This window comes from Diaporthe amygdali (genome assembly GCF_026229845.1).
Source record: "Diaporthe amygdali strain CAA958 chromosome Unknown NODE_19_length_847323_cov_64_739301, whole genome shotgun sequence".
In the NCBI taxonomy this organism is placed as follows: domain Eukaryota; kingdom Fungi; phylum Ascomycota; class Sordariomycetes; order Diaporthales; family Diaporthaceae; genus Diaporthe; species Diaporthe amygdali.
Genome location: NW_026517039.1, coordinates 514,071 through 534,338, shown reverse-complemented (window position 1 = coordinate 534,338; position 20,268 = coordinate 514,071). Strand labels below are relative to the sequence as shown.

The window sequence follows — 20,268 nt, the reverse complement described above, 5'->3', positions numbered from 1 at the left end:
TGAAGGATTCGAGATGCTTTACAGGCACTGTGACATCCTTTGTACCCCATTTATCTGTACTGGTAGGTTTCGGTGTGACTATCAACAAGTGCGACGGCTGTCACATCTGGAATTTTGCCCACCTCCGGCCTGTGGCACATTCGAATGTCGCGGGACTGCCTATTCGGGTTGCGACGATGTTGAAGGGCTGAGATCCAATATGCTTGACGTAGGACTTGTACTCTGTATTTGAAACTGGGCTTGGAGGATTTGAACGCGCGTTTCTTCCAGCGGTAAACTCGGCTAGCAGTGTCCAGAAAGCTGCATGAGGTGTGTCTACTAACTGTAAAGGGCTGACGTCGATATTTTAGAAGGATAGTTCGCTCTCACCAGACTCTTCAAATAATTTGTTATTATAAGAAAATAGTAAATACAACTGAAATTGTTATATTACAAATTAACCTTTTCATGTATTGGATTATATAATCTTTTGTACCTATATAGCTTTTTTTTCTTCTTGAAATAAGACTATGTTGTTATATTTTGAACAACATACTTTGGCGTATAATATAATAAATCTTTTGTTAAAATGGTTTTATTGTTGAATAATATTAATTATTTTACCTTTTGATTTAAGTATAAAATATACGTAATAGAGTAATAAAATTGTTAAAAGAAATTGCGATTACTTGAAATCTGTTAGTCTAATTCGAAATTTATTTGAAAGCCAATCGTCTCGAAGAATACAAGTACTCTAATAGGAATTGCGCAGCACTGTGTCCAATGTTGTTTGGTCTAGCCGAGTCTGTGTGAGGATCTGCGTTCCAAGGAAAGGATTGAAAGCCCAAGGCTACTCTCTAGATGCAGCTTACGAATTCGGTCGATTCCATGCGCCAAATTCAGCCTCAACGCTTTGCAAAGACGTAGATCATCTACCAGCTCACCGGATGGAGGATCAAGATAGGCGGATGGGGGCGACGCACTTGCCAGCTGTCTTTCGCTTGTACAGAGTACGATGAATCTTTTTGTGTTAGCCTTGGGGCTGACCGAGAATTTGAGTGTCTCTGGACTTGGTCAGGATTTGATGTTGGTGAGGACGGTGGCGAGGTGTCGAAGAGTGCTTGCCTAAACGTGCTTGGTTCTAGGAGACAATTACTAAAGAGAGGTATAAAGATGAATAGGTAGATAGCCGCGAAGTTTCCGCAATCTCAAGCCAGTAAGTCACAAGGTTCCACAGCTCATTCTTTCTCGCTTCAACTCAAGAAAATCAACGATCAGTAGCATGTGCATTTGATGATGGCTCCTGGAAAAACTTATACAGGTCCCTTCCCAAGTGACTTGGGGATGTCTGGGCACCTTGATGGGGGAGAGGCTGTTGACGATGGCAATTCAGTGGAACCCATTGCTATTGTCGGCTTGTCCCTTAAGTTCCCTCAAGATGCCACGTCCCCAGAAGCATTCTGGAACATGATTCTTGAGAAGCGATGTGCTATGACTGAGATCCCCTCAGATCGTATGAACGTGGATGCGTTCCAAGGAACAGACCCAAGTCGTAATGACACGGTAAGTATCTTCTATAAGACGAGAGAAAACGAGATATTAACAGACATATGCGTAGATAACACCTCGTGGCGGGCATTTCATCAATGAGGATATCACGCTCTTTGATGCGCCCTTCTTTTCCATCACGTCGGCAGAGGCAGCATCGATGGATGTACAGCAACGGCAGCTGTTGGAATGTGTCTACCGTGCACTCGAGAATGGTAAGAATCTTATCAGCATACCTACTAGCATTGAAGAGGTCGCAGATTTACTGAAATGCCGAGTTCGATAGCCGGCATGCCCATAGAGAATATGAACGGATCGAGGACATCCGTCCACACCGGTTCATTCTCCGACGACTATCGACTGATGACAATGCGAGACCATGAGTGCATGCCAACTCACGCAGCAACTGGATCTTCAATCAGCATCCTCGCCAACCGCATCAGTTGGTTCTACAACCTGCACGGTCCGAGTCTCCAGATTGACACGGCATGTTCAAGCAGTTTGGTGGCCCTGGACATGGCTTGTCAAGGTCTGAGGACAGGGGGATCAGACATGGTAAGATCCCTTCTGCTCGGGTTAACTTCATCCATACTTGCCTGAATGCTCACAGACACAACCAGGGTATCGTCGCGGGCTCTAACGTCCTCTTCAATATGGACACCTACTTGATCCTCTCCAACATGAACTTCCTCTCCCCAGACAGCCGCTGCTACAGCTTTGACCACCGCGGCAACGGCTACGCCCGCGGCGAGGGCTTCGGTGTCCTCGTGCTCAAGCGCCTGTCCGACGCTGTCCGCGACGGCGACGCCATCCGCGCCGTGATCCGCGCTTCGGGCTCCAACTCGGACGGCCGCACTCCGGGTATCGCGCAGCCGAGCGGCGATGCCCAGGAGGCGCTCATCCGCGAGACGTACGCCAAGGCTGGGCTCAGTCTGGACACGACGCGCTTCTTCGAAGCCCATGGGACGGGAACCGCTGTCGGCGACCCCATCGAGGCGCGGGCGATGGGCGCCGTCTTCGGCCGGCACCGCAGCCCGGACGAGCCGCTGTACGTGGGCGCGGTCAAGTCGAATGTGGGTCATCTGGAGGGCACCAGTGGCGTGGCGGGAGTGATCAAGGCGGTTTTGGCGCTGGAAAAGGGCGTCATACCGCCCAACACGAACTTCGAGCTGCTGAACCCTAGCATCGATGCCGCCTCCCTCAACCTGCGCTTCCCGACGGAGGCGGTCCCTTGGCCATCGCGCGGATTGCGTCGGGCTTCAGTCAATTCTTTTGGCTTTGGAGGGTCCAATGCACACATTGTGCTAGATGATGCACACAACTTCCTAAAGGCGAAGCGGCTAGCAGGGTTTCACAACACGGTGAAAATCCCTCCCACCCGGGAGCAGATTGCCCAAGCTTTGTCTGGTCAGCAGAACAGTCGTCTCAACGGAGAATATCGCACGCCTCAGGATGAGGAAGGGTCTGGTCCCGCGCTTCTTGTCTGGTCTGCTGCAGATGAAGGGGGAGTCAAGCGTCTTGCGGACGCGTACAACAACTATTCTCACTCGCTGGCTCTGGACGCTGAAAAACGTCGCACATATCTGTCTGACCTTGCTTATACGCTCGCTCGGCGACGAAGCACATTCCCCTGGCGGTCATATGCAGTCAGCAACTCAGCAGCCAGTTTAACACAAGAAGATGTGTCACTGTCCAGGGCTACACGCTGCTCACGCAACCTCGGCCTTGGATATATCTTCACCGGTCAGGGTGCACAATTCGCGGGCATGGGGCGAGAGTTGCTCGCTTATCCTGTCTTCAGAGCCACGCTACAGCGTGCCCAGCTCTACCTTTATGAGCTAGGATGCAAGTGGTCCTTGATGGAGGAGCTCCTCCTCGACAAAGCGACATCCAGGGTCAACCGACCAGACATGAGCCAGCCCCTTTGCACGGCCCTGCAAATAGCCTTGGTGATGCTTCTACAATCATGGAATCTTGCACCAAAGGCCGTCGTGGGCCACTCTTCGGGCGAAATTGTCGCTGCCTATTGTGTAGGCGGCCTCTCACTGCGCTCAGCATGCAAGGTCGCTTTTCTCCGCGGCAAGCTTGCGGCCGAGCTGGCCACAAGCTCTCCAAGAGCGTGCACAATGATGGCTGTCGGTCTCTCCGAGATGCAAGCCGCGGAGTACATTAAGTGCGTCACTCAACAATTCCCCAACGAGAAATGTGGCATCGTCGTGGCCTGCATCAATAGTGCGACCAGCGTAACTATATCAGGCGATGCCAACCAGATCGAGGCGCTGCGAGTGCTCTTGTTGCAAGACTCGATTTTTGCGCGCCGGCTACAGGTGGACGTTGGATACCACTCGCCTCAGATGGAGCAAATCGCCGCCCAATACCTGCGTGAATTGGACCAGCTGGAACTGGGCGTGCCTTTGCCCGGTTGCACGACCATGATATCCTCCGTTACCAACGCCCCGATCAAGAGCCTTGAGGAGCTGTCTCATGCCAGCTACTGGGTGAAGAACCTAGTAAGTCCCGTGCGATTCTCCGATGCCCTTGCTTCGCTTGTGTCGATGGGTGCCAAGAGTGCCCGTAAGAAGCTTGGGGGTGTCAAAAGCGCGGCCGCCAAGGACGCCATCGCTGTATACGACTTCCTGGAGATCGGTCCTCACGGTGCCTTGGGAGGCCCGGTCAGAGAGATTCTTAAGACTTCGCCGCGAGGGAAGGAGGTCAGCTATGCGTCTTGCCTTACCCGCAATGTGCCAGCCGTGGGCACAACACTAGCAGCTGCCGGGCGCCTGTGGTGTCTCGGATACCCGGTCGACGTGGCCGTGGCCAACCACTTCCAGCCTGGGAAACTGAGGCCGCGGATGCCACTGACTGACCTTCCCGAGTACCCGTTTGACCATTCCCAATCCTACTGGCACGAGAGCCGCGTCAGCAAGGAGTATCGCCTCCGGAAGCATGCGCGCCGTGACTTGCTGGGAACCCGTAGCGTTGACTGGAACCCTCTTGAGGCGCGATGGAGGAAGTTCATCCGCATCTCCGAGACGCCTTGGGTCGATGACCATGTCGTGAATGGGTCCACCATCTACCCAGCTGCGGGGATGTTGGTGATGGCAATCGAAGGGGTCCAACAGCTTGTAGAGGATGCGTCGAGCGCGATGACACGATCGATTAAAGGATATCGAGTCACAGAGGCAACCTTCCAGCGTGCCCTTGGCATCGACTCGACAACGGATAAAGGAACCGAGACACAGCTGTACATGCGACCGATCCAAGATGCCGCAGCCGGAAAGGAGGCCAGCCGCTTTGAGTTTCGCATCTGCACCGTCGAAGGGAATCAGTGGAGCGAGAACTGCCGTGGACAAATCCTGATCGAGTACGAAGAAACTGAGCCCAATGATGTCGACGGTGGATTGGGGATCAGGGCAGCAGATGAGGCCATGTGTGCTCTGTTGGACGCAAGAAGCAAGGCCTGTACTCAGACAGCGGACATACCGGCGGTCTATGACCACTTTCACAAGATGGGCCTCAAATTTGGACCATCGTTCCAGACCTTGGATAGAGTCCATTTCAACAACGATGGACAGGTCGTAGCCAATGTCAAGACGTTTGAGTGGGAGGCCACCGACGGCAAGACCAACCCTCGTCAGCCCCATCTCATCCACCCCACCACCCTCGATGCCTTCATCCAGGTCATCCTGGCGGGTCTGACCAGAGGCGCAACTCGCAAAATTCCCACCACGGTCCCTACTCGGGTCACAGATCTGTGGTTGTCGAACACCGGTTTATCATATCCAGATGTCACTGGCCTCCGAGCCACGTCTTGCCAGCTTTCACGCGGCGCCCGCCAGACCCAGTCGTCCCTGGCAGCATTCGGACCAGATAATCAAATTCGTGCTTCGATAGCAGTGCTTGAGACGACCAACATAGATGCTCAGAACAGTGCCGGGGACTCGGAGAATGAGAGTCGACGAAGACGGCTTTGCTACCATATGGACTGGAAGCCGGACTTTGATTGCCTCTCCTCATCGCAAGGCCCAGAGTATTTTGGCGCAGCCAAGGCAGTCAACCCAGTGACGGCCTTGTTCTACCAGGACCTAGCCTGCTTCCTCTATTCGACCATCGTCAGGACCCTGCAACAGCTCGACCCAAGCCGCATCGATCCCTCGAAGATACAATACATCGAGTGGATGAAGCTGCAGGTCCAGCGCTTCAACAAGAACCAGCTCCTCCACCAGCAGCCGGACTGGGCGGTCAGGGTCGCGGATGTCCGCCACCAAGAGGTCATCTCGCGGCGCCTGGAGAGCTTGAGCACTGAGGGGCGTTTCTACGTCCAGGTGGCGCGCCAGCTTCTCCCAATCCTCCAGGGGGAGGCCGACGCCCTACAGTTGCTGTTCTCCGGCGATCTGGTCAAGGAGTACTACCTCGAGATCAACTCGCGACTGTCCGATGCCTTCGCCCGCGTTGTCGACCTGCTGGCGCACAAGAATCCCGGCCTCAAGGCTCTCGAGATTGGCGCTGGGACGGGCGGCACCACCGCGCATATCCTCAAGCCCCTGTTCAATATGGACGGCGGCGACGACGAGCACGGCAACAATGACAACAACGCCATGCGGAGCCCACGATGTGCTCGCTATGACTTCACCGACGTGTCGCTGTCCTTCTTCGAGCAAGCGCAACGCGACTTTGCCGCGTACGCGCCGCGCATGCGCTATGCGGTGCTCGACATCGAGCAGGACCCGGCCGCGCAGGGGTTCGCCGACGAGGCCGGCACGTACGACCTGGTCGTCGCGGCCAACGTGCTACACGCGACGCGCAACCTCGACACCACTCTGCGCCATGTGCACGCGCTGCTGCGGCCCGGCGGCCGGCTGGTGCTGCTCGAGCAGACGGGCGACTTCGCGCGCGGCGGGTTCGCGTTCGGACTGATGCCGGGCTGGTGGCTGTCCGAGGACGGGTACCGCTGGTGGGGGCCGACCATGTCGCCGGAGAAGTGGGATGGGGTGCTGATTGCCAATGGTTTCAGCGGGACGGATTTGGTGCTTAGTGACTATGGGGACGAGAAGTGTCAGGAGCTGAGCATCATTGTCTCCACGGCACAGAAGGCGGATCGTAACAAGGCAGCTCGAGCGCCTCACATCTCGCTGGTGACAACAAGAGAAGCACCCAAGGCGGAGCAAGTGGCTCGGCAGCTTCAACAGTTGATTGCCGTCCAGTATGGAGTCACTTGTGACATATCATACTTGGAAGAGGAAAGCAGTCTACCGAGTGGCGCTTTTTGTGTCTTTCTGGTGGAATTGGATGCACCTTTGCTTCACAGCATCGGCGAGCAGACCTTCAAGCGGCTTCAGGCGACGCTACTATCCGCGCAAGGGCTCGTCTGGGTGACGGGAGGCGGAGGCGACAAGTGGAGTGCCCCGGAGTACCATGTGGCGGATGGTCTCCTGCGCGGTCTTCGCACAGAAAACGCCATGCTGAAAGCAGCCACTTTGGCCATCGACCCGGACCGACAGACGACAGACATTGCGGAGGTGGTTCTTCAGGTTCTGGACAAGGTCCTCTCCTGTGCAGTCGACGACTTGGAGGTCGAGTACCGAGATCAAGAGGGCCTGCTGCTGACAAACCGCGTAGTTGAAGCCGACCACATGAACGAGCACATCCACAACACCGTCCAGCCCCTGAGGTCCAGGGTCGAGCCATTCGGCGAGCCGAGTCTACCGCCGCTGGCCCTTCAGTTTCAGACGCCTGGCTTGCTGGACTCTCTCCGTTTTGTTGAAGACGAGGCCGCTCGGCGACCCCTACGGCCTAACGAGGTCGAGATCGAAGTTATGGCCGTGGGCGTCAACTTCATGGACCTGCTGACAGCGTTAGGGCGCATTAACCAGGTTGAAATCGGCGGTGAATGCGCGGGTATTGTCTCCCGCGTGGGCGGAAACGCCGCGGTGTCCGGCCTCAAGCCCGGAGACCGCGTGTGCGCCGTCGCCTTTGATTGTTTCAAGACGTATGCGCGCGCGGACGAGCGCACGGTCGTCAAGATCCCATGCGACCTCTCTTTCACCGATGCGGCGGCGCTACCTGTCACGTATACAACAGCCCACTACGCGCTCGTCGTGGCCGGCCGCCTCCGAAAGGGTGACAGGGTCCTCATCCACGCCGCTGCCGGAGGAACGGGCCAGTCGGCCTTGCAGCTCGCCCAGCATCTCGGGGCCGAGGTGTTTGCCACGGTGGGCTCCCTCGGCAAGAAGCGGCTGCTGATGGACCGGTACGGCATCCCAGAAGACCACATATTCTACAGCCGCGACACGTCCTTTGCGCAGGGGATTATGCGGATGACAGGCGACCGTGGCGTCGACGTCGTGCTGAACTCGCTCGCGGGCGACGGGCTCGCGGCGAGTTGGGCGTGCATGGCAAGCTTCGGCCGTTTCATCGAGATCGGCAAGAAGGATATCCACGCCCACTCAAGGCTAGATATGTTCTACTTTGCCAAGAACGTTTCGTTCACGGCGGTGGACGTCTTCGGCATGACCAAGGAGCGCCCGGCTCTTGTGAGGGAGTCGCTTTCGGCGGCGATCGAACTCGTCGCGGCTGGGCTGGCGAAGGCGTCGCACCCGGTGCAGACATATTCTGTCTCGGAGATTGAGACAGCACTGCGGTACATGCAGAGCGGAAAGAGTGCGGGCAAGCTAGTGATCGAGATGAAGAAGGAAGACAAGGTTCTTGTAGGTTCTCTCCCATCCCTCCTCTCCAAGAGTATGGATCCCTCTGACAGCGGCTGACTTGCTACGAATGTGGACAGACTGTGCTGAAGCGCGATTGCCGCTACTCCTTTGACTGCAACGCAACCTATGTGATTGCTGGAGGATTTGGCGGCATCGCCCGCCGCACCGCACGCTGGATGGTAGACCGGGGAGCGCGCCACCTTCTTCTCCTCAGTCGCTCTGGACCCAAATCAGACGCAGCTAAGGAACTCATCCAGGACCTCCGCAGCAAAGGAGTCCAGGTACAGCACCCTCGCTGCGACGTGGCATCTGAGCAGTCAGTGGCCGCTGCACTGGCCGAGTGCGCCATGCCCCCAGTCAGAGGTTGTATCCAGGGAGCAATGGTTCTCCGCGACGCCATGTTCGACAAGATGACCCACGCTGAGTGGACAGCTGCCTTACAGCCCAAGGTCGACGGCTCGCGAGCCCTCGACCGCTGCCTCCCCTCTGGGCTCGACTTCTTCATCATGCTCTCCTCGGTCGTCGGCATCCACGGCTCGGCGGGCCAGTCCAACTACGCGGCGGGGGGTACGTTCCAAGATGCGCTGGCGCGGCACCGCGTGGCCCGCGGCGAGCGCGCTGTGGTGTTGGACCTCGGGTGGATGGTAGACGACGGCATTATCGCTGAGAGCGAGTTCCTGACACGGACATTCGAGGCGGCGGGGCTCATGATGCCGCTCAGCTCGGGCGAGTACCTGGCCCTGCTTGAGTACTACTGCAGCCCGGATGTTCGTGACGCGCAGGATGCCCGCGCCTGCCAGGTCATGATTGGGCTTGAGAGCCCTGCAGCGCTCGTGGCCAAGGGCGCTGATGTGCCCGCGTTGCTGCAGCGGTCGACGTTCCGCTACATGCATACGATGGCGCTTGACAACGGGGAATCAGGGGCCATTGATGAGACGTCTCTGAATGATGGCCAGAAGGCTGCGAGGAACTGGTCCCTTTCCTTCAAGGAGGCGAGCTCGTCGGCGGATGCTGGAGACATTGTTGTGGATGCATTGACGCACAAACTGTCGCGGGCATTGTCCATCCCTCCCGGTGATATCGATACTATGCGCCCGCTACACTCCTACGGCGTGGACTCTCTGCTAGCTGTCGAGCTGCGAAACTGGTTGGCCAAGGAGTTTACGGCTGATGTGGCTGTTTTCGAGATTATTGGTGCAGCTAACTTCGGTGTGCTGGGCGCAACTGTACTGGCAAAGAGTCAGAGTCGCCAGGGAGATCAAGGGACAGCCTAGCTCGGCATAGAATAGAGGATATAGAGTCAAGACAAGGATATTCGAATGCTGTATACCTAGTTTAATATGATGGTTCCACGGTGTATAGATTGTAAATCTAACTGTCGTAGTCAGATACAGTATGCACATATTTGAAGCGCGATGATGTTTATTTTTGGGCTTGGGACTATGGAGGGAAGTTCATCTCCAGCATGGCAGCTGGTGACCAAGTGCAGACCAGCTGGCCGCTCTGAGGGACCCGATGATGAGCCGTAGCACCAACCTGCCTGTGATTGTCTGTCAAATGCCCATTGATCAACATCAACTGACGTCGAAACATTGGACGCTGCCATTGGCAATCTGGTCACGAGGTGCATGAGTTACCGATTCAGAGACCAAGGAGTTGTCTCCATCCTCCATAAGCCTATACGGGAAGCAATCAAACCAACCATCAAATCAGCAATTTCTCCCGCGGAGATGTCAGACGCGCAATGAAGCTCACTTGCATGCTTCACCCATTCCAACCACCTGGCAGTCCTTGATCATGATGGTGAGCATACCTCGGCGGCTCAACAATGAATTTGGACCCCTTTCGAATGTGAAGTCCCATGTAGCCATATCCACCGCAGGTGTCGTCGTAGTCGCCAGAACAAGGGAAGTTGCAGTAGCTGTCCGGCACAGGACGAACGTCTCCGTGGACGCTATTGCCACACCAGCACTCGTGGCCGTATTCAAGACCAGCAAGACAGTATCCCTCGATTTCGCATGCGGCAATGCATTTCTCAGTGGTGGCGCAGCTGGTGTCCCAGTTCACAGCGTGGTGGTTGAGGGCCCGGACGTTGTGCTTGGTATCACTATAAGATGTCGTTTAGTAAAGCCTCGGAGGGGCGAAGTGGGTGGGATGTGACAGACGACCAGCAGTGGCTTTCCACAATAGTCCAATCATGAGACGCCGCGGTGTAAGTGCTATCATGAGAGATGTGGGCCGCGACAGCGGCGACCAATAAAGCTGAGATCACAATGGGAGTAGGACAACGCATTATAAGAACCAGGATAGCTTTTGGATATCAACATCTCGTCGAAAGGCTTCAAGATGGAGCTTGGTCCTCCGGAGTTATGTTAACATGATACGTGAATCGAGGTAAGGTCACCCCGCTGTGCCCGCTTTGTGTCATAGCGACCAATGGCTTCCAGCTTCTACAGAGCCGTCGCAGCCGCGGGTACGTTGTCACCATTCAATGAAGATATCCGAGCGCTCAGGCTTTCCCAGACTTATCAAGACAACCATGTCACTAGCGCTTCGTGTACGCTCAGCATGTTCGTGAACCCCACCCCAAGGGCACAAAAAACAGCAAAGCCACAGGCGAGTAGTCCTGAGCAAGCACATAACGGCTTCCGCAGAGGTGGGCTCTGCGTAGCACGATAATCATCTCGGCTTCTTTTACGGTGAGATAAATGCAAGATCAAATCTGCGGGATACAGCAGCTGGCATTGAGACCTAATTAGGTATGCCACGGCCGTAATGTCCAACCTAGCAAGGCGCAGTTCTGTGGACGATCTATAGGAAGAACATTAGACACACTTAAAACACAAACTCGTATGACCTTAGTTGAAGAGTGGGTTTGAGCTAAGTGGACTATTGGTGACGATTGTCAGGCGCTATTTACACGTCTTGACACCGTCGTGGACTGGCTAGGCTAGTGCTGTTGCCGAGTCTCGCCTGTGACTGGAGCAACATACTCGCCTCACCATCGTCTTTGGCTTCTCTTTCTTCCTCCTCGTGTCTCTTCAACTTCAGCCGCCGGCTTTCAATAAGACGAAGCACAATTCAACGTGTCATGGTGAAAGCCTCAAGTTGAGCAATGATCAGTACACTGCAAAAGCTATCCAATTACGACCTGGACGCCAAGCTACCAAAGCCATTTGAGGCAATTACTGTTATGGCATGAATCGATCTGGTGACCCACCTTATTGGGTGTCCATCACCCTTGTATGGACAGCATGGTTATTTCTCACAAAATGCTTCTTTCAACATATGCCGATGAGCTTTCAAGCTCACCGGCACTCGTTTTAGCCTCATGGATTTTAAGCCCAGCAGGATCTGAAGCGCAATTTCCCGGCTCGCAACCATCCAACGAGAACACGAAGTGATGGTGATGCGCGACAGGGGATATCAGCCGCAATGCTTCCTTCCGCACCGCCACGTCCCCGCGCCCTTCCAAAATCCAGAGAGGAGTGTGAAGTAGGATTTCGTGAGGCAGCAGCTTTCAGTGCATTTCTGACCAGCGGTTTTCGTGACTTGAGCCCTTTTATTTAGCCCAAAGATCTTGCACTCTGCCTTCAACAGCACAATCCGCCTTGAATGTCACCAATTCCTTCCAGACAGGCATCGACTACGGACCTGGCATTTCCAATTCTTCTTCAATTTGGACACCACTACCACAACTATGGTTAGAAGAGGGATTGTACCTCCTGTGAAAGGAATAGGTGCAGGGGCCAAGGGTGGGGCCGCCGACATACCTTCCACCAACGGTGTAACAGGAGGAGGATATCCGAGACCAATTACGCCAGGCTCAGCGACACCAGACTCTGATGTACCGCGGCTAGGACAGGGAGGCGATGATATTGGCACATACAAACCACCCGTCACCGGTGCCGGTGACACGTTGTCATCGCCAAATCAATCCGGCAGCGGCACGGCAAGCTCATCGACGAATCCGTGTGCGCGAAACAAGGACAGCTGCGATGCCATCAAAGACGTCGCGGAAGAACTCGTCGGGCAGATCATAGACGCCATCGGAGACGCGGCCGGGCCAGAGAGCTCGTCTGGGGTTTCGGACGCAGCGACACCGTCAACGAGCCTGAGCGTCGTCACCCCGTCTCCGACACCGATGCCGAACCTCAACACGTCCATGTGGATGGATCTATCCGACTACGAAGCGCTGTTCACAGAAGACGAATACAGCATGCTGAAGGACGACCCGCTCTGCTTCTACGCCAACTTCGGGCGCCTCTACGAAAACTACGCCAACGAATCTACTGCGTCGAAACCAACTGCGTCGGTCACAGGAGCCGCACCGCCAGTCAAGCGCACCGCTAAGGTGAGGCCAAGAGGCGCGGACTCGGACCTAGGATACAACTACGCGGGTGGTGACCCCGGCACGTCGGCGGCAGACGCTAGCCAAGACTCCGACGACGAGGAGGCCGCCAGCACGCTGTACCTCAGCTACCTTCCCGACCAGCTGCGGCTTGTATATACGGCGACACCAACATCCTTGACGGTGACTGCCACGGCGACAACGACTTGTTCGGGGCTCAGCGACCTGGGCATCGAGAGTTTCGCGACGCCGTACGTCGTCTTTGGCTATCGGGAGGAATACTCGGCGATCGAGACCGAGAGCGCGAGCTCGAGCAGCGTGGTGAGCGGTGTCTCAGGGAATGGGGCAGTGCCTTGGTCTGGGATGGTGATGTTGGGTCTATTGTGGTTTGCGAAAATGTTTTGAAAGGGAGAAATGCGATAAAGTATACCATGATACCCAAAATGTAGTGTGTAGTTCTTATCTACGTTTTTCGTATTAATGCTTTGGCCTGAACCTAGATACCGTAGATATAATGCCTGCTTGGAAATCCACCGAGTAAGATAGTGATTCGCCGACTTCCGAAAGAGGGGCTCATTTGTGCAAGCAGGTGGCAGGGCAGCCCCCTCCGGCGTCACCGCGGCTGTTTGCGCCTCCCGTTGGCAATTTAGGCCGCTTCGGTGCAGGCGAGGGAAGGTTGGACGATCTTCCCTGTGAGTGCAACCACACCTGGCCAGGAACTCACAGACAGACAGCTCAGGGCTATCCGCCAGCCCGCCTCCTTTCCTCTTCAGGGCGCAATTTTGATCAACCAATTCCTGCACGTGCTTACCTGCCTAAGAGAGCCTGTACCCCGGAATTCCCCAGCTGCCTATTGCTCAGGCAGTGAAGTCTAAGAGGTCAGGGGGGTGCTCGCAGATAGATAGGGAAGGCCACGTTATCGTGTCATTGGATCCTTTCTGCGTCGATGATTAAACTCTATTCTCCAAAGAACTCAGCGCATTCCGCAAAAAGAGTTCAAAATATAAGCTCGCGAGCGTTCAACACTGTCATTAAGATGCTTGAGGAAGTCATGCTGTTTTTGGTCGACTCTCATGATCCAAGACAGTCAGTCGATCATGGAAAATTTGGTTCTGCCCCTTGACTCGCTGGCGCTCAGTTCTCTTCTGTTCGGCCTTCCGGATGCGGACAAGTGACTCGAGTGGCAACGCCTGGGGAAGCAGGGATTGCTGCAGCACTGCAGGACTAGGACACGCATGCATGTGCTGCGAGACACCTAGCACGACCTAGCTCCTGGGCCGAGACTGGTCTGCACCTGGGAGGGCCCTGTGCAATCACTGGCATCTTCGGGAGAAGCTGAGAGGAACCGCCTTCTAGAAGGATTTCCAGACGTCCAACTGCAACTTGGGACCGCCGCCGACGATTTAGACCCCCCTACTGACGAGATATGGACTGGCCAACCACGGGCGCGAGTCGCCATTGTTGACAGAGCCGCTAACAGCCGTGTAACGTTGAGTCGTACTGTTGGCTTAGAGAGGCCAACAGTCGCCCGAATTCGACACCGAGTGGCCAGCGCCGTTAGAGTGCCACCACGGTGTAAAAAGTTCGTCCCTCGGCAGGCCTTGGATAGTGCTTAGAAGTCTGAAGGATTTGGGACGACTGGGAGTGAAAGATAGAGGAACAGAGATACCAGTCGGGATGCTTGGCGGGCGAAAAAGATCCGAGCCTCTCACAAGACACACGCTTATCTGGATATCCGCCGTCTTCCAGCTGCCATCTTATGGCCCGTGTCGGTTCATCTCAGGGTCTTATCGAGATTCCCAGTCTGGCCTCCTCCACAGCCCGGACCTCAAACTCAATCTGGCATCTTGGCACCGTATGCCTCCCTGCTGGACCCGGGCCAAGCTTTCTGTTTCTGTGACATTGTTTCTCAGTTGGCTGGCGCGGTAGCTGCATGGGGGGTAGGGCGGTGGGGTGTGACCTTGGAGCCGACAACTGGGTTCGATAAAGCTGACAAGGATAACCTACATGCCAGCGGCGATATAGCCCTTGGCGTTGATCTAGAATGCGACCCATCTGCCCACACACCTTGACATGATCAGCAAGACATTATAATAAGAAGATGGGGTCGTCCCTGGGATGGATGCACCTGCGCGTCTGCCCTCCTCCACATGTCGTTGCTCTGCATGCTCTGAACTTACCGTTCCTTTGGATCCGCGCTCGCGCTTCCCCCACACGTCTAGGCAAAAGACCGGCTCGGTATCTAGTACGGTTATCAAGGGTAACCTCAGGGCGGGGCCGACTAGGCGTGTGACCGTCGAGTCGTACAGACCCTTAGTACAGACTTCGGTTCAACCTGAAGATTCTGCTCGACCAATTTCCCTTCTCAACGCCGTCAAGCCTCCTCGATTGCAACCATGGGCTCCCACGACGGATCCGTCGACAGCTCCCACGCAGGCACCCACGACGCGACGATGAGCTCCGGCAGCACCGCGGTCGCCACATCCGGGCCGGGCCAGCACAATCGCTCGGCCCAGCAGGATGTCTATGTCAACCCGGATCCGGTCCTGGACATCTCTCACGAGCACCACCATGCCCACGTCCACCACGGCAAGACAGCGATCCCGGACGAGAAGGACGACATCGTTTTCGCCAAGGCCTCCGACAAGTACACCGGCGACGCGGATGTCCCTGACTACAAGGTTCGCCAGATGTCGTCGTCCGTCGAGGACGAGGAGAGCGGCCGTGTCGGGGACATCGACAACGAGAGCAAGGCGGCCAAGAAGTGGTCGTTCCGGTGGGTGTACCGGAAGTACAAGATATTTTTCCACCTCTTCATCTGGGCGGTGTTCACCGCGTAAGTTTTGCCTGACATAGACACTTGGACGCAAGTGAATTGCTTATGTGCCGTGCGTGATGCTGACCAGTGAATGATGTTGACCAGCTGGTGGATCTTTGGCCTTGTCTTCCACCGCAGCGACAGCAACCTCGGCTGGCTCAAGCCGACGCTGTTTTATATCGCTATCACCATCCGCATCGTCACGCTCTGGGTCCCTGTCTCTGTGGTCATGAACCCAACCAAGACCGTCTGGCGCCACACGGCCTACAGGGGCTACGAGGCCATCCCGGCGAAGCTGCACAAGCCCCTGGCCGCTTTCGTTACCGTTGCTGTCTTCCTCATCGGATCCATGGTCCCGGCTGAGACGGGCCAGAACACGCGCGCCAACCGGGCCGTGTCGCTGTTCGGCCTCGTGGTCATGATTGCCGTGCTGACCGCCACGTCGCGAGACTGGCGGAAGATCCCGTGGCACACGGTCATCGGCGGCATGTTGACGCAGTTCATCATCGCCGTGTTCGTGCTGCGCACACAAGCGGGCTACGACATCTTCGCCTTCATCTCGGAGATGGCGCGCACGCTGCTGGGCTTTGCGGCCGACGGCGTGGAGTTCCTGACCTCGAGCGACGTCACCAAGCTGACGTGGTTCCTGACGGGCGTCGTGCCGCCCATCATCTTCTTCGTCGCGCTGGTCCAGCTACTGTACCACGTCGGGCTGATCCAGTGGTTCGTCGGCAAGTTCGCCACGTTCTTCTTCTGGACGCTGCGCGTGTCGGGTGCCGAGGCCGTCGTCGCCGCCGCCACTCCCTTCATCGGCCAGGGCGAGTCCGCCATGCTTATCCGGCCCTTCGTCCCGCACCTGACCCTCGCCGAGATCCACCAGGTCATGACCTGCGGCTTCGCCACCATTGCCGGTTCCGTGCTGGTCGCCTATATCGGGCTCGGGCTCAACGCCCAGGCGCTCGTGTCGTCGTGCATCATGTCGATCCCGGCCTCGCTCGCCGTCTCCAAGATGCGCTACCCCGAGACGGAGGAGACGCTGACCTCCGGCCGCGTCGTCGTGCCCGAGGACCAGGAGCACAAGGCGTCCAACGCGCTGCACGCATTCGCCAACGGTGCATGGCTGGGCATCAAGATCGCGGGCATGATCATCGCGACCCTGCTGTGCATCATCGCCTTCGTCTCCCTCATCAACGGCTTCCTGTCCTGGTGGGGCCGCTACTGGAGCATCGACAGCCCGCCCCTGACCCTTGAGCTCATTCTCGGCTACCTCCTCTTCCCTGTCGCTTGGCTGCTCGGTGTACCAGGCCCGGACGTCCGCAACGTCGCCCAGCTCATCGGCATGAAGATTATCACCAACGAGTACGTCGCCTTCAACAGCCTGACCACCGAGGAGCCTTTCATCAGCATGGCCGAGCGCTCAAAACTGATCGCAACCTATGCATGCTGTGTAAGTAACATTTTGAATCCCCCCATCCATGTATCCGGTGCTAATTCTGGCGATAGGGCTTCGGCAACATTGGCTCCCTCGGAACACAGATCGGTGTCCTCTCCCAGATCGCTCCTGGCCGTGCAGGCGACGTTTCCAAGGTCGCTCTGTCTGCCCTGTTCTCGGGTGTCCTGGCCACGCTGACTTCAGCCAGCGTCGCTGGCATGTTGTTCACTGACGGCGTTGGTGGCGCTTAGTTGCACTTCCTTCCACGAGGAGAACGTGAAGTGGTGGTAGTAGTTTCGAAAAGTGAAAAAAATCTATAATCTATCTAGAAAAACGAATAATTTGAATGAATATATTTCTGCCTTGCAGCTTCCTTCGTAGCTGCTTGGCATCGCCAAGATGCTAGCTCGCCGGATGAGTCACTACCCATGAAAGCTCCGTGGCGTGACAGTTCACATAAATGATTGATGCTGCCACTCGTGTCTTCTAAGTCTATCAATACCTGCTTTCGCTGGAGACTGATATCCTGTGTCTTTCGTCTGTGGGACGGCAGTCTATAATACAGTATTACGTATTTATTTAGAGTGATGACCCACTCGATCCATGGTCTGTTGCTGTTGCATGAACATAGGTCAGCTCTTTGACAAATGCGGATCATTCTTCCCTGAGCAAACTACCAGTACAAACACATCCCTTTTCGCAGCTCGCCCTGACTTAGTTCGCCTATGCTTCCGTCTGATCCATGTTGTATGTTGAAACACCTGCTGCTGATATACACAAAGTAGCCATGAAATCTGTGAACCTTGATCCCTTATTTTCTAGTCTCTGGCTCTAATACTGTCGATATGGAGAATAAACACCTGAATATTTGCGTATCTTGGTAATTAGTCAGTTGTTTATTGATGGACACCATTAAAATGACAATGTTATTTCAAAGATATTAACCGATATAATGTGTAGATAATTTGGATGTTTTCATCATCAGAACCATCAGCAATCTCAAATATGTGATGAACAAGACCTTGCATAGGTGTATTGCATGATTACGTACTCTACCAACCCATTACATTCGGTTGTATCGTTTGTAATATAACGGAGAAATAGAGTCCGGTACGAGAATAAGTGACACATTGTGACACAAGTTTTGCTCGTGACTTCTTGTACGTGAGGCTATTGGACAACACTCCTCGCTGATGCCTTACTCGGCCCCAATCCCACTGCGACATACAGGAGCCACTCATTCTGCATACTTCGACTGCACCGGTTTCAGGTATTCAACCAATTCGACGCCCAGCTCTGTCCTACGTCCCCCGAACCTAAGTCCTTCTATTACATGTCAAGGTTGCAACGTTGTAGTTTAACGACTTCCCTATCGATAGGCTCCTATCGCCCCGGCTGTCTCGACTCTCTCTGGGCACAAAAGGCGACGTCGAATCACCTGCCTTATGTAGGACCATTGCGTCAAACACCTCAGTTCGAGTCTGACAAGGCGAGTGAACTGCAGCCCCAATGCTGATCCCAGCCAAAATGGTGTGTGAATGCACCATTCCTTCCAAAATTGGGGGCTATGAACCAAGCTTTTGACTAGATCATTCGGGTAGCACGGGTTCAGCCTCGTGGTTCCAACTCCTGGTCATTGATGTGGTGGTCAGCATATACCGTTTTGGGTATGGTCCAAGACCTGTGCAAGCGGCATGAATGGTCCGGGGGCTCACTCTAAAGCTCCTTGCCACTGTCGTGCAACCGACGAGCCTGAAGTTCTCATGCAGCTTATTGTTACCTAGGTAGATAGATATTTATTTCTATTCCGGGACCCAGTCCCATGCTTTTCATCCCGACAATTGAACTTTCCGAATGTTTTAAGAAGCCCGCTCTTCCCTATTCTCGCAATTTTATACTTTTCGGGGTATTTTGACACCACTCGTGAATTCTAACTTTCCAGGGATCTTGATCCACGGGTTCAACATGCCATTCCGAGTCTTTGAAATAGCCGACCAGGGAGCCTGTTTTGTCATATCAATTATCTGCGCCCTGTGCTGTGTTACGGCAATTGTGCTTCGCTTCGTGGCAACTCATCGATCCAACCGCAAGGCTGCTGTAGAAGACTGGCTTGCCCTGGCTGCGGTCCTGGTGTTTCTCGCTCGAATTGGATTTGTGTTAAATTGTAGGACGCCCTTTCTTATTGCCTTCCAATTTCTGACTTAGACATTTGTTATCTCGTGAGCTTACACTTGTCACTAGGTCTCATAATTCTTAATGGCCGCACACTAGATCTGACCCTTGGCGAACAGAGCTTCGAAAAGGTTATGAAGGTGCGTTCGGTAGCTTTGAAAAGCCGTATATCCTGCATAATGCTTTCCTTGCTGACCTTTCTCAACGTCAGATGATATTTCCCGCTACTATCTTCGCCATGCTGGATCAGACCTTTGCCAAGCTAAGCATATGCGCTATTTACCGTCGAACTTTCGGCGTGAACCAGGTGTACAGACGCTGGATATACTTCCTCGCTGCAGCTCAGTGTGCGACCTGGTTTACTTTGCTGTGCATCCAATTTCTTCAATGCCAACCTCTCCACAAATACTGGAACTGGCTGGCTCCCGGACGATGTATGCCTTGGACAAATATTCTTCTGGCTACCGAGCCTCCCAACTCACTCGTCGATCTGGGGCTTGTAGCGCTCGCCATGGCAATGATTCGGCCCCTGCAATTGAAGTCAAGCGCTAAGTGGAAGCTACGTTTCCTTTTCGGCCTTGGGAGCCTGTAAGCTAAATTGCGGAGGCTCCATGGTCCCTCCATCTTGGTCGATAATGTACACCAGGCCTGCCAGCTAACACTCTACCAGTGCTGGAATTTTTGGGTTCATCAAGATCGGCCTCGCCTATAATCCTGATCCAATCTGTATGTAGACTTCTCTCCCGCATCAGGCGCCCGTTAGCCTGATGTTCAAGAAGAATCAGGTGCGTTCTCGAGTTGCTGACGTTGCTGACGACGGGATCTCTAGACCTGACTGCCTCCCTTCTGATATGGTCGACAATACAGTCCTTGATCTGCATTGTCTGCTGTTGTGCGCCTGTCTACAGACCTCTATTTCCCGGAGGACTTTGGAGCCGTGCTACCTCCAAAATCAGCACGTATAGTCCGAGGCTTAAGTCAAAGCGTGGCAAGGGCAGTCTAAACTCACAGACCCGGTCATGGAAAACTGCATCACTTGATCCATACTTCCAGGGAGAAGGCCGCTTCAGCACTGGGTATTACACAGGCAGTACCAGATGCCTTGTCACTAGTGACGCTGGACGTGGTGTACCTCATATCGACAAAAACCACCCAATGGGCTCAATTCAGGTCGACAGACGTGTAGATGTTGACTACCCCACAACATGTCAGACGTCTGACGAAGACGCACCCTACTTCCCCGGGAACTTGCAACCCTCGG

At 54.9% G+C, this 20,268-nt stretch overlaps 5 protein-coding genes across 5 annotated transcripts; 4 read left to right on the top strand and 1 right to left on the bottom strand.

Moving 5' to 3' along the window:
• Positions 1–1,446: 1,446 nt before the first annotated feature.
• Positions 1,447–9,508, top strand: J7T55_010522 (uncharacterized protein; the record flags this gene model as incomplete). The annotated part of the gene is made up of 5 exons (XM_053145074.1): positions 1,447–1,542; positions 1,598–1,742; positions 1,814–2,082; positions 2,148–8,234; positions 8,312–9,508. 5 exons carry the CDS (start codon positions 1,447–1,449, stop codon positions 9,506–9,508), a joined length of 7,794 nt encoding a protein of 2,597 aa, XP_052992369.1.
• A 166-nt stretch (positions 9,509–9,674) lies between these two features.
• J7T55_010521 (uncharacterized protein) lies at positions 9,675–10,460 on the bottom strand (the record flags this gene model as incomplete). Its single annotated transcript, XM_053145073.1, has 4 exons — positions 9,675–9,770; positions 9,818–9,911; positions 10,048–10,341; positions 10,420–10,460. 4 exons carry the CDS (start codon positions 10,458–10,460, stop codon positions 9,675–9,677), a joined length of 525 nt encoding a protein of 174 aa, XP_052992368.1.
• Positions 10,461–11,934: 1,474 nt separating this feature from the next.
• Positions 11,935–12,990, top strand: J7T55_010520 (uncharacterized protein; the record flags this gene model as incomplete). The annotated part of the gene is made up of 1 exon (XM_053145072.1): positions 11,935–12,990. The coding sequence occupies one exon, from the start codon at positions 11,935–11,937 to the stop codon at positions 12,988–12,990; it is 1,056 nt and encodes a 351-aa protein (XP_052992367.1).
• Positions 12,991–14,981: 1,991 nt separating this feature from the next.
• J7T55_010519 (uncharacterized protein) lies at positions 14,982–17,086 on the top strand (the record flags this gene model as incomplete). Its single annotated transcript, XM_053145071.1, has 3 exons — positions 14,982–15,421; positions 15,509–16,850; positions 16,907–17,086. 3 exons carry the CDS (start codon positions 14,982–14,984, stop codon positions 17,084–17,086), a joined length of 1,962 nt encoding a protein of 653 aa, XP_052992366.1.
• Positions 17,087–18,800: 1,714 nt separating this feature from the next.
• J7T55_010518 (uncharacterized protein) lies at positions 18,801–20,193 on the top strand (the record flags this gene model as incomplete). Its single annotated transcript, XM_053145070.1, has 6 exons — positions 18,801–18,965; positions 19,127–19,147; positions 19,219–19,595; positions 19,678–19,733; positions 19,837–19,861; positions 20,061–20,193. The coding sequence occupies 6 exons, from the start codon at positions 18,801–18,803 to the stop codon at positions 20,191–20,193; spliced, it is 777 nt and encodes a 258-aa protein (XP_052992365.1).
• Between the last annotated feature and the right edge of the window lie 75 nt (positions 20,194–20,268).